The sequence below is a fragment of the Mustela nigripes genome, chromosome 3 (assembly GCF_022355385.1).
Source record: "Mustela nigripes isolate SB6536 chromosome 3, MUSNIG.SB6536, whole genome shotgun sequence".
Classification (NCBI taxonomy): Eukaryota; Metazoa; Chordata; class Mammalia; order Carnivora; family Mustelidae; genus Mustela; species Mustela nigripes.
In genome coordinates this window covers 74140549-74153760 of record NC_081559.1, presented here as the reverse complement: position 1 = coordinate 74153760, position 13212 = coordinate 74140549, and the positions used below count along the sequence as shown (strand labels likewise).

Below are 13212 nucleotides of genomic sequence, written 5' to 3'. Positions count from 1 at the left end.
CTGCCCTTTGTTCTCATTGCTCCAAACTGTCCTGTCTTCATAGTCGTTTCCCACCTTCTGGGTATCACGTAGATTCAGAAAAATCTGCAATCCCAGTATAATTCAGAATTTTCCCTTTTACACTTTTGTCAGACCCTCTCTCCCTCTCCTTTTCCTGTTTTTAACTTTTCACCCTTAAAAACAATCATAGCTAATCCTATGAAAGTTGAATCCCCAAATTAAGGGGTAGGGAAATACATTTGAACAAACCCCTCTAAAACGTCACTGCTCAAGTATTTGTATCTGAGGAAGGTATAGTTTAATGCTGTCCTCTGTCATTATAATATATAAATGGTAATATGTGCCGTAGGATAACTGAAAAACAGTTGCTAGAATATGTAATATTTGAATGTGTCACTTCATTTTCTATTTTAACAAACATGGTCTCAAAAATCACATTCAACTTACTGGCTTTAGTGTTGTCTGAAGTGCTGTGAATTCTTCTTCTGGTTTGAGATAATAGATTTTTCTCTTTCTCAATTGTTAATACACATCTAGTAGAAAAATGAAAAGAAACGAGATATTCCTTTGTTAAATGGTCACTGCAATATCCTTATTGGTTTAAAACTGCAAGGCTTATTCTCTCAGGAGAAACTGATTTCAGAAATAATTACCTTTGTATTGGAGTCAAACAAGTAATCCATTGAGAAGCTGAACTCACATTGGAGGCTCAAGCTCATATCATCAAATAATAAATATATTTGCATTCCACGATCCTTGATGAGTGATATAATTTTAATAATCAGTCTTCCCTAAAACATGCATATTACAGAGTTTATTTTAGAGCAGAATTTCTTTGAAGTATGTAGTGAAATGTGTTTTAATTTCTTAAAGAAAAACGAGGACAGTTAACATTTTTTAAACATGATTTTATAAGCTTATTTGCATAAGTTTACATTTTGTGAATTCAGTAGAAAATATTACTGGAATTTTAAAGAAACAGCATAATCAATTCAGAATTTGCATCTCCAACCCCAGTGAAGTAACCTAGTTTTCCATCATTTTTTTTGGCTCTGTCGGCCGAGGAGGCAGCATCTACTGACAGTCACTCTGTTGTTTGTTAGTTTCCACCGAGGTGCACAAGTGAGTAAGTGAGTGAGTGGAGTCTGTCCAGAGCTCCAGCAGGCGGAGGGTACAAGGAAGACTTTGTGAAAGCTCACACTATCTGTAACAAAACGGGTGGCAGGTTCACGTACTTCTCAGTTCTTCATACCTTTATCACAGAGAAATTGCAGACTGGCTAAATTGACTATTGCTGAGAAACATGCTTCTCGGTAAGTAACATAACTTGGAAGCAGTAGAATTGTTCTCAAGTGATAGGAAAAAAAATATATATGGAGGTATACTGGGCTTTGCCTGCAATTTTCCAGGTTTGTAAAGATTTCATACAGTGCTGGGCAATACCATGATGATTAGTATTATCTGTCCTACGAGGATTTTGATGAGCTGTGGTTACTTAGAAAGATCTTGGAAATGTATGTGTAAATTAAAGAGGCAGGATGACTAGCAAAACTGTACTTTTTCCCCTTCCATTAAGATAAGCATAACATTTCAGGGGTTAATCAGTAGTTGTTATAGATGACAGAGTTTGTGCGATCTAAATGTTAATATGACTTCTGGTTTAAAAATATGTTGGATGTCTGTCTATATGTTATAAAATGCTATGATATGTCCTCTAAAAAAGAGCTGTTTCTGCATGATTATTTTATTAATATTTAAAATATATGGAAATGCCTAGATTGTCTGTTTTAAAATTAGTTTCAAGTAGAAGAACATTGAAAAAGTGAAGCGGTAAGCATATTTTGGTAATATTCACAATTATATCTTATACATTACAAAATATTTTTTGAAGTTAGAATTTGCATGCATTAGTCTTAATAGAAGTCTGGCAAAACCTTTCACAGAAGATCTGATGTAGGAAGTTTTCTCACTTTATAGGAGAACATAATTTAATTAGAATTTCATTCGAAGTTACATAAACATTTTAAAAATGCTTCATAGATAAAATGCTTCATTTATTGTCAAGTTAATATTGTGAAGCACTGGCTGAATTTTATGTCTTGGATTATTTATTTGGAAAACAAACATTTTCCAACTAAAATATGTCAGTAAGTGCACAATGCATTAAGGAATTTTCCAGTTAATAAAGGCTAAACAAACATCTGAGACCTCTAGGAAATTAAGCAAAAACATTTTGATTGCAATGGCTGTACTTTGACCAGTTGTACACATTACTTCACATGTGAGAACAATTTTAGCCTTTATTTGGAGTTATTCATTATGTCACTATTTAAGGATGTTTGATAACCCATTTGGGACATAGTAAACATAACTGTGTTGGTAGTTTAAGAGATAAATTATATTTGTACTTCATTGTCAGTGTGTTTAAATAATTTAAATATTAGGTCAGTCTCCATAGAGAAAGACTAAAATTGATGATGTATTTTGGAGGTCATTTTTTCCCTGTAATTTCAAGCCTATTTATTATTCTACTTCGTAATAGTATACTGTTAGGAAGAAAATACTGGTCTAGGAATCAAGTGACCCAAGCTTGGGTATTAACTCCTCAACACTCCTAAACATTGGGTTAGCTCTTCTATAAATGGATTAGATTATTTCTTAGGGTTTTATTTTATTTTTGCCATTCTACTTCTGCCCTCTTTATTTTTATTGTCCTGTCATATTGGTGGTGGCATATAGATGTATGAAACAAACAGAAAATTTTAAACAAGGGTTTTTATTTTAATTCCAGTTAGTTAACATATAATGTTATATTAGTTTCAGGTGTACAACATGGTGATTCAGCAATTCTGTATATCACCCAGTGCTCATCACAAGTGCACTCCTTAATCCCCATGGCCTATTTCATTCATCTCTCCCTCCCTCTGGTAACCATCAACTTGTTCTCTATATTAAGAATCTGTTTCTTGGTTTGTGTCTCTCTCCCTCTCTCTTTTTTTTTTTTTTTTTTTTTGCTTATTTGTTTTGTTTCTTAAATTCCACATATGAGTGAAATCATACGGTATTTGCCTTTCTCTGACTTATTTTGCTTAGCATTATCCTCTCTGGCCCCATACATGTTGTTGCACATGGCAAGATTTCATTCTTTTTCATGGCTGAATAATATTCCATTATAAATAATATCACATCTTCTTTATCCATTCGTTTATCGACACTTGGGCTGTTTACATAATTTAGCTATTGCAAATAATGCTGCAATAAACACAGGGGTGCATGTATCCCTTTGAATTAGTTTAGTTAGTAATTTAATTAGTTAGTAATTATTCTTTGAGTAAATACCTGGTAGTGCAATTACTAGATTCTATTTTTATGTTTTGAGGAACTGCCTTAGTGTTTTCCACAGTGGCCGGCATTCCCACCAACAGTGCAAGAGGATCTCTCTATCTCCACATCCTCGCCAACACTTGTCGTTTCTTGTATTTTTTTATTTTAGAAGAGCCATTTTTTCATATAAGGGCTCCCTTTGTAATAAGTTTCAATACCATTGATGGAGAATGAGTGATAGAAACAGCTGACTCCAATGGCCCTGACCTCTGGAAAGTACACCTATCCTTGTATGATGTAGCCACCATTATATTTATCATTTACCAAGGTAGTATATATGCAAACGTGCATATATACATATCATATTTTTCACAACCTTCACAGTCAGAAAATCCTTGCCAATACCCATCTTGAAGACATTTATTACAAAAATGATCCTTGAATCAAAATCATCTAAACAATAGCTTCTCACATGTAAAAAGCACCCCCACCCCCGCAAAAAAAGGTTTCACGCCGAATCCATTACCTCTCTATTTACCCAGGATTTCTCCATCTGATTGGAAACAAAAAGTTTACAGACTTGATCCTTTCCATCTTGAAGATAATTTCACTGCGGCTGAAGTGGCAAAGCATGAGTTCAGATAACAGGAGTCTGAATTCTTCTACTTGTTCTTCCACTTCTGAGTGGTTTTAGGAAAATTGCCCATCCTCTCTAAACTTATTTCCTCTGTAAATGTGGATGCAAACATTCATCTTATAAGACTGGTGTTAGGATCGAATAGGTGATATTTATAAATGTCAGCTGTGGTACTTGAGCCTAAAATGGTGACCAATAAATGGTAGACAATTACTGTTGTTGTCTTTTTAAATTATCAATTGTTGAGTTCTCTTAGAATTCACCCTACTTTCTAGGATTGTTGAAACTGTATAGGTTTTATGAAGTTATTTACTCCAGTGTTCCAACAAGATGAGTGAATTATTTTCCTGTGTGAATTTAGAGTCAACCAGAGCGAACGCTAAATTAAAGTCATGAGCTATAATTACTTCAATGGTTAAGACCATTTTGGCCTCTGGGAATGAAAAGTTATATTTTACAGTGCATGTGAAAGAAGCATTTGTGAATTCATCTCTGTCTTCTATTCATACCTGGGTTAAAATGAGCCAGGGCGTCGAGCTATTTCTTTGGAACAGTACATAAACTTACTTGTTCTTGGCCACGTAGCAGTTGGGAATGTACAAACAAGCCTCAAAGGACCCAAAGAGCAAATTCTTCATGGGCAGGAAACCCAATATTTACACATTAATCAATAGGGTAAGGGTCACTAAGGTGGCTTATGACTAAGATTTCTTGTTCGTCATGAATGGGAGCTGGCATTTTGAAGTTTTTCGTGTTAATGCGTTCAACGGGACTAGACTGAAGCAGGTTGTACCACAGGCATTCTGGCACCAGAGGCTCTCTGTTCTTCCCCCTCCCCTGCTCCTCTAGGGAGTGCCCACACAGTCTTCTTCTTTCCCTCTCAAATTGGTTTTCCCATCTTCTAGTCATACCAAAATGTAAATGGCTTATAGTGCCTCACCAACATTTTCTACGTATTTGCATTTTAACGTACTGAAAAACTTGAAGCAAAAAATTTAAGTCCTAATCCCATACAATTTTAAGTAGTAGTCAGTGGATTGGAAGGTGTTGGAATAATAAAGAAAAACAGAGAGGTATGTCCTCTAGATTTTAGATTCTCATTGCCCTCTAAGGGGCAGAAATTCATTGCAGAAGGCAAAAAATTTCAACTCTTCCTATGTATAGAGCATGGGTGTACATATACTGTATAGACAGATACATGGTATAGTGGTGTTATCAAAATTTTGTGGGAAGGGTGAGTAAGAAAAAAACTTCAAGAAGGGGAAAGATAACATAAAAAAAAGTTGAGAAATGCCACTGTAGATGAGAATTTTAAAGGACTTTGTTAAGCCTGTAGAGTACAAATTCCACTAAATTGTAGGTGGATGTTTGCAGTATAAAGTAACTTACGTCCAACTTGGTACTTACATTAAGAACCAGTATTTATGTTCTAAGAAGTCAAATATGCTCACTTGTACCTTTTACTCTTTTTAATTATAAGAGTAAATAAAGAAAGACTTGAGAACAGAAATACTTGAACTTGAATTCTATCTTCTCTCTCTCTCTTTTTTTTTTAAGATTTTATTTATTTATTTGACAGAGATCAGAGAGAGGCAGGCAGAGAGAGAGGAAGGGAAGCAGGCTCCCTGCTGAGCAGAGCCCAATGCAAGGCTTGATCCCAGGACCCTGAGATCATAACCTGAGGCTTTAACCCACTGAGCCACCCAGGCACCGCTCTACCTTTCTCTCTTATTTTGTGACTCTTGGCAGATTGCTTACCCTCTTTAACCCTCAGTTCTTTTGTCTTTAGTTTATTTTTGGATCATAATTGTGGAATTCCAGTATCATAAGTATTAATCAAAATAAGGTACAATAAACCCTCTGCACATTGCCTAGTATATGATAAATGCATGCCAATTACTAACTATACTTCTATGTGTTGTACATTTTTGTGTCACTTACTATCTTAAAATTCTTATAGAAAATAGATTTAAATGTGGGAGATAAGAGTTTTATTACCCATGAAATACAGAAGTCTCTCTAGGAAAAATATTAATATTATCTGTGAAAGGAGAGATAGATTTCTTGTTTTCCTTTAAGCCAGTGATGACATCTATTGACTTAAGTCAAAAACAGATAAAACAGATAAATATCTGACTAGCTCAGTTGGAAGAGCATGTGACTCTCAATCTTGAGGTTATAGGTTTGAACTACATGTTGGATATAGAGATTAATAAAAAAAAATTGAATATATAAGCTTGAATTTGTTAAAAAAAACAGATAAATTAACTTTTACAACTTTTATAAAAACAGATATATTAAACTGTTTTTAAAAATCAGAGTCAGTCCTCTGCTAAGTTAAACTTTTAATATCTATAGTTGCTAATGTAGTCTATGACGTGTAGAATGATTAGTTTATCTGGCAGTTTTGTTGAAATATGTTTCTTTAAATACTATTCAGCTATAGAGTCATTGTTTTATTGCCCTTAGTACGTGAGAACTGAGTATCCTTTGGAACTGAGGTATGTTTGTGACATCACTTTTGCCTGGAATGTCATCATTTCCTGTCTCTACACAGATAATATTTGCTTTTACATATTCACCAACATGTATGGAATTGTAGGCTAGAGAAGTGAATTGAAAGGAAGTAGTGAGAATCAGCCAGTATTTCAAATTTGAGAAATTCCATATTGATACAGCTCTTGAGAATTCATGTAGAATTAGGTGAATTTCAGTATTGATACAACTTTGTGGAAGATTGTATTTGTGTTCTTGGAAAAGGTGTCCATAAGTCTCTCTCTCTCCCTACCCCTCCACAAGTGATTGTTCTGCTTTTGTGATAACTATTAAAACTCTAACCCACTGACCTATTCCCTGGTTATTTTGATTTCTTTTACTTTGTGCGATTAATACTCTTCAGATGAAAATCCCGTGGAGAGAAAAAAGTCAGTGTAAGGGGATTGCATTGTGGCAAAACAGAATAAATGAAGAACTCCAAGATTCGTGGTATCTCTCCTTGCCTTTTCAGCTTATCTTCTTTTTGAAGTAATTTATCTTGTCAACGATGTTTTTATTTTTCTGTGATAGAAGTCCCTTAATAACAAATATCCATGGAGTAGTGTTCTCCATTCCAGAGTCTGGCTTTGTAATTATTGGCTTTGACAGCAGACAATAGGAGTTTGAGGAGCAGAATTAAGAGAATGCTATAGATAGGCAATACATGTATCCAGCAGAAATAGTCCCCAAATAGTGGAATTCAGAAAGCACTAAGGATACAGCTATTTAAGTCTCTTCCTAGCTATCCCGGGAGCTGAGAGAACACAATTTCACAAGGTAGACAGATATCACATTTCAAAAGCAGATGAGAAATCAAAGAACCTCATTTGGAATAAAATATATTGGCTCAGATTCTGTCTCCATATGCTTCAAAAATCATATTCCAAGAGGATTTTGGAAGAAGTTTTGACTTTAAAAAGTCATTAGGCTGCAAAGTTGGGTTAAGAATCCATACATACGAAATGACACCGTGGAAGTTCAGGCATGCACTAGGTTTTCTCTTAACCCCCACAGGATCGCCTCGTGTCTACTTTCTGTCATTCCAGTGGAAGAAACTAAGAGCTTTCAAGATAGTAGGTGACAAATGTTTCAGCAGAAATGGCCAGATTTTTAAGACAGCTCCTTTGAGGACTGACAGGTCAAACAGTTTTCCCAAACCTGGAAATCGAAAAGTGTCATCCCCAAGAGATTAGAATAATCTTCACAGACTTCAGACCACAGCATGATGAGGAATTAATATTGTACTTTCCATCCTCCCTGTCTCACTTAAAACTGCCAAAGTGCCTTCACCAAAATGTCTCCTTTAGGAAAGTTGGAGTTAGAACCCAACCCACTGTTTCTTTCCATTCATTCACCGTGTTTCCCTCTGTTCCAGGCAGGGTGGGTAAGAGCTCTAGCCCTGGTGCCATGTTGCTATCTATCTATGCTGAGAGGTCAAGTAATTTCTCCTATTCCATCCCTTAATTCTGTTTGCATCTCTAAGTCACTAAATACAAGTTCTTGTATAGTCTACTTCAAAATTAGTGGAGTTAACCCATGACCTTTTTCTGTTAAATATATTTTTGCCTCCTCTCACTCATGTGCATTTCTCTGAAGCTTTCTCCAGAAATATTTCAAAATAATTTAGAGATGCATCTGCAATTACTTTTCATTCCTTTTGAAAGAATAAAGTGGCCTTGACTGATGTGCGGAAGTCACTAGCCCATCTGTATTTGGTCACCAGCCTGGGCATTATTGAAACAAGAGAACACTTGCCGCTGCTGGTCACAAATTGTCTTTGTCTTTTTCTTCTTTACCACTATCTTGAGAGCCTTATAGGGCACTTTCATGTAGTAGGAGGAAATAGAGATGGGTTGGTTTAATAATTAACTTATACCTGACATAATTAGTTTTAAAGTCTCATCCAAACTAAGAAGGCCCTGACTGTTCTATGGTGGATCAAATGGTTTGATTGAAAGCCTAATCAGCTGGGCTTTACATAGAGAATTTAATGAAGGACCAGTTTGCTGAGGCGTGTTAAGGTGGAAGGGAGCCAGCAATACATGTCAAGGATCCTGTTGGCCAACGATAAACGGTCCCATTCTTAAAGGAGAAGGGGGAGGCAGTTCATGAAGGTGTCTTAAGTTTAGTTAGAGCTGAAATTGGAGGCTGAAAGGGAGACTACTCAGCAGAATGTGTTACCCTAAAAAGATGCCATCACCAGATGTAGGCAAGAAGGGAGACTAAAAGAAATACTCCAGCTTCTCCCTTCTTCCCATACAGAATGGGCAGAGGATCTAGGAGCAGAGAACAACCAGAACACACCATCTCTTGAACTGTTCTCAGAACAATCTTTCCCATCCAGTATATAATTCAAACAATAATGGATGAAAGTGTTCCTTTAGGAAAAGTGAATTGAGGGAAATCGGGGGCGGGGGTGGGGGCAGGAGAAGTGAGACAAACCATGAGAGACTGTGGACTCTGAGAAACAAACTGAGGGTTTTAGAGGGGAGGGTGGTGGGGGGATGGGTTAACCCAGTGATAGGTATGAAGGAGGGTACGTATTGCATGGATAACTGGGTGTGGTGCATAAACAATTGAATCTTGGAACACTGAAAAAATAATTTTTTTTTAAAAAGTATTCCTTTAGTGCATCATCTTCCTCTGTAGGTTTTTTTTTTTAATATTCTAGATATTGATTGGCTTTTAAATTTTTATTTGACTAGGAATCCCTAATGCAAATGTTAATTGTTGAACTGTGTAGCGATAATGCACAGGGTCCTGTAAGGGATTGGGATCTGCTTCCTTCTAAAAGGAATGGTTCCAACTTGTCATGCTTCTGCATTTTTGACCATGTTTTTCTGTAGTCTGCTGGTATCCTATGATGTCAGCTGGTCTGTGTCACAGATGTCCATGTCTACAGTAACTCTAGCTCCTAGTTCTGAGTTCAACTATTTTCATTTCTCTGTTCATTTAGGAAAGACATAACCATCATTGTAGTCATTTATGCAACACATCTTTATTGAGCATCTATTCTGCTCAGTAAAGGCCCTAAATATATTGATGTGAGCAAAGCAGAAAAACCTTCTGCCCTTAAGGAGTTTATGTCTCAGTTTTTTTCTATGCTAAATCTTTGAGACCTCAGGGACTCTCTTAAGAATCTTTAGAGGCATCTGAGTGATGCAGTTGGTTGAGCATCAGACTCTTGGTTTTGGCTCAGATCGTGGTGTCAGGGTTATGGGATCAAGCCCCAGGCAGGCTCTGCACCCAGCACAGTCTGCTTGGGACTCTCTCCCCCCACACTCCTTGTGCCCCTACCCCTCCACAAATTCTCTCAAGTAGGTAAATAAATCTTAAAAAAAAAAAGAAGAAAGAAAAAGAAAAAAAAAGAACCTTTGATCTTCTGATGCTTATTTGAGGGGTAGGTAGGGGTGGGGGTGTGAAGAGGCACATTTTCTGGTGCTTAGCTGAATTCTGAACTGTCAGGGTTACCAGATAAATATGTGAGGTATTTATCATACTCTAGTGTTCTTGTTGTCAAGCATTCAAAAATTATTCCTGAGTACTTACTAAATGCTTGTATATGTAGCGATCGAGAAGTTAATAAAATATCTTAGTGTTCAGGGTACTGGCCATCTAGTTGGGAAGTAGATATGCAAATAACTACAATGGTTGAGTGTCAAGAGCAATGGGTTTAGCCAATGATTCCATTGGTTTGGATGAGGATGACTATGAGAGTTACAGTAATAGCCATGACCGCCCAGTTTCCTGGCTGCTCAGGCGAGCAGCTTAAAGCTTCACTGTTAGCAATGTGTTGCTTTTATTTAATAGGAGTCCCATAAGTACTTACTTGGAAAAGTAGCGTTTCCCAGAATCTACTGGCACAAACTGTTCAGCTCTTTCAAACACGCATGAAACAGTTTTAAGCTCAATATTAACACTGGAGATAAACCACATGATTCTCAATTAGGGGATTCTTTAGAAACTATGGTTTTAGAGATCCTTGAACATGTACTTTATACCAGTAGTGTAGACCTGGACTCTGGAAAAATACTCACCAAAACTATGAAAAATGAAACCACGTTATCATGAAAAAGTTGTCCTAATAGCGGTTGGCATTATTTATATATCTGAGCAGCTGTAACTGTGGACTCTGTAACTACTCACAGCCCTCGCCATATTTCCAAATCTCTGCCTTAAAACACTCTGTCCAGGCCAGAGTTGGCTGATCCCGGACAGGTTGAAAAGGATGCTCAACGACCCTAGTTTTAATCTAACGAAGACTGTAATTTTCTCTGGCAATACAGTTTGGACATGCCCAATGAGGCTGTATCTTTCTAAACAATAGAAACACTCCTATGGAATATATATATTTTTTTAATTTTTTCCCTTATTTTTTTCTGAGAAGAGATGTCCCTCATAAAGAAAAGGGAAACTAATACAGCTACTTCCCATGAGGAAGATAATCTTCTTCAGTTCTCCAGCATTCATAGGGATAGCTCCTACTTTAACCCTAGCCCGTACATGTGGTATTGTGATGTAGGCTGAACACTCAGAACCTAGGAGGCCTCTCCAGAGCAATATTCAGATCCTCCTTTACCAACTTACAGGTCATATTTGGAGTTCTGTAAAAAACTAAGTCTCAAAGACAAGTATCATATGATCTCTCTAATATGAGGAATTTGAGAGGCAGAGTGGGGGGCTTGGGGGGTAGGGAAGGAGAAAATGAAACAAGATGGGATCAAGAGGGAGACAAACCATATGAGACTCTCAGTCTCACCAAACAAACTGAGGTTGCTGGGGGGAGGGTGGTCTGGAGAGGGTGGTGGGGTTGTGGACATTGGGGAGGGTAATGTGCTATGGTGAGAGCTGTGAAGTGTGCAAGCCTGATGATTCACAGACCTGTACCCCTGGGGCAAATAATACATTATATGTTAATAAAAATAATTTTTAAAAAAAACTTAGTCTCAGAGACTGTCTTATTAGAATTGGGACTTTGTGTTTTTATTTATTTATTTATTGTGGTAAAAGAGGTTAAGGTTTTTTTTTTTTTTTTAAGATTTTATTTTTATTTATTTGACAGAGGGAGATCACAACTAGGCAGAGAGGCAAGCAGAGAGAGCAGGGGAAGCAAGCTTCCTACTGAGCAGAGAGCCCAGTGTGGGGCTCAATCCCAGGACCCTGGGATCCTGACCTGAACTGAAGGCAGAGGCTTAACCCACTGAGCCACCCAGGCGCCCCGAGGTTAAGGGGTTTATGTGTTGTATAGTACAGTGTGTCCATGAGACTGGAAAAAGTATAAACTTATTTTTATACTTATGTTAGCTGTATTTTATAATATAATGTTTGTTGCACTTTTCTTCAGCCTCCAGATACATTCTAGCTGAAGTACTTCGAAATACAAAGCAATATGTCCAATTATTAATCTAGAAATATCTCCTTTTCCCCATTTTTCCAGACTGTTTGGACACTGTTAGCACATTTGCTCAGTAACTGTTTTTTGTTCCAGACTAACCACTAAATGCATTGCTTTGCACTTAGAAGTTCTTTATCTGAAAACACATTGTGGAACATATTGTTTCAAAATTTACCTTACATACTTTAAAAATAAATTTATCTTTACAAATGCTCCCATCATTATATTGTACTCCTGAAGTTAATATAATGTTGTATGTCAATTACAGCTCAATAAGGAAAATAGTTTATCCTATGTTAGTTACCTAACTCTGCAGACAACTTGTATAATTTGACCCTTTTGTCAGATTTTCTTCAAATGGTAAAACATCTTGGGAGCAGAAATGCACTCTGAAGATATTAAAGTCTTTCACCTATATTATTCAGCTAAATTAATGTATGTCTTTGTGGTTTCCTCCCTGAGTAATGTCAATGACAAAAGGGAATCAATAGGCATTGTTTCCAAATGTTTGATACCGATGATAGCTATTATGCTGCTTTTTTTGCTTAATCAATTCTTACCTTTTATCAGGGTATGACTGTATCAATTGTCTAGTAGATTTAATGCCGCTTAGCTGTCTAGCAAGACAGGAAAAGGGTTAGCTATCAGTCAACCAGGTCTTGTGCTGTGACATATTGATTCAAAGAAAATTGATAATGTTATATAGATAACCACAAAAGACTTTTGTGTCTTGGTTTCTCACCACCTCACCTTACTGATTGGCTTTTCTTCTACTTCCGATAAAGGCAATAAATTACCCACTGTATATGGGATAAATGTGAGTTACTGATACAGCCAAATGACTGAAAAAGGCACAATGCCACTTTCGAAATGACAGTTTGTTATGGGATCCCTTTTTCAACAACAAACCCCACAGCCTGTGCACCAAGCCCAAGCATGAAGGATATTACATTATCCTTTCAACATTTAGCAATATCTATTACTTGGGCTCTTATCTATCTTCCAGCATGCCTTATCTTGAATAATGTATGTCACCTTCTCTCACATATGCTCATTTTTTTCTGTTTGTGCCTGAATATAGAAACCCTATTTATCAAGCAAAAATTCTCCTAGACCGGTGTCCTAAACATGGGGCATCAGTATAATGGAGCTAAATGGGAATCACAATCTATTTCTTTCTCATACTCCAAACATTCTCCTTTCTTCAAAAACATATTACAGGGGCACCTGGGTGGCTCAGTTGGTTAAGTATCTGCCTTCAGCTCAGATCAGGATCCCAGGGTCCTGGGATCGAGCCCCACATTGGGCTCTTTTCCAATTG

The 13212-nt window shown here is 36.8% G+C and overlaps 1 protein-coding gene across 11 annotated transcripts in view; it reads left to right on the top strand.

Annotated features, from left to right (window-relative positions):
• The window catches only part of ZNF385B (zinc finger protein 385B), a 400466-nt gene that overhangs the window by 199969 nt on the left and 187285 nt on the right, over positions 1-13212 (top strand). For 2 of the 11 annotated variants that reach the window (XM_059394265.1, XM_059394263.1), the window contains exon 1: positions 1095-1313. The exons of the other annotated variants lie outside the window; for them this stretch is intronic. In XM_059394265.1, coding sequence (XP_059250248.1) covers positions 1304-1313 — 10 coding nt within the window. In that variant the 5' untranslated portion in view covers positions 1095-1303. Of the gene's footprint in view, positions 1-1094; positions 1314-13212 lie in introns of those variants that run through there. 11 annotated transcript variants of the gene reach the window in all.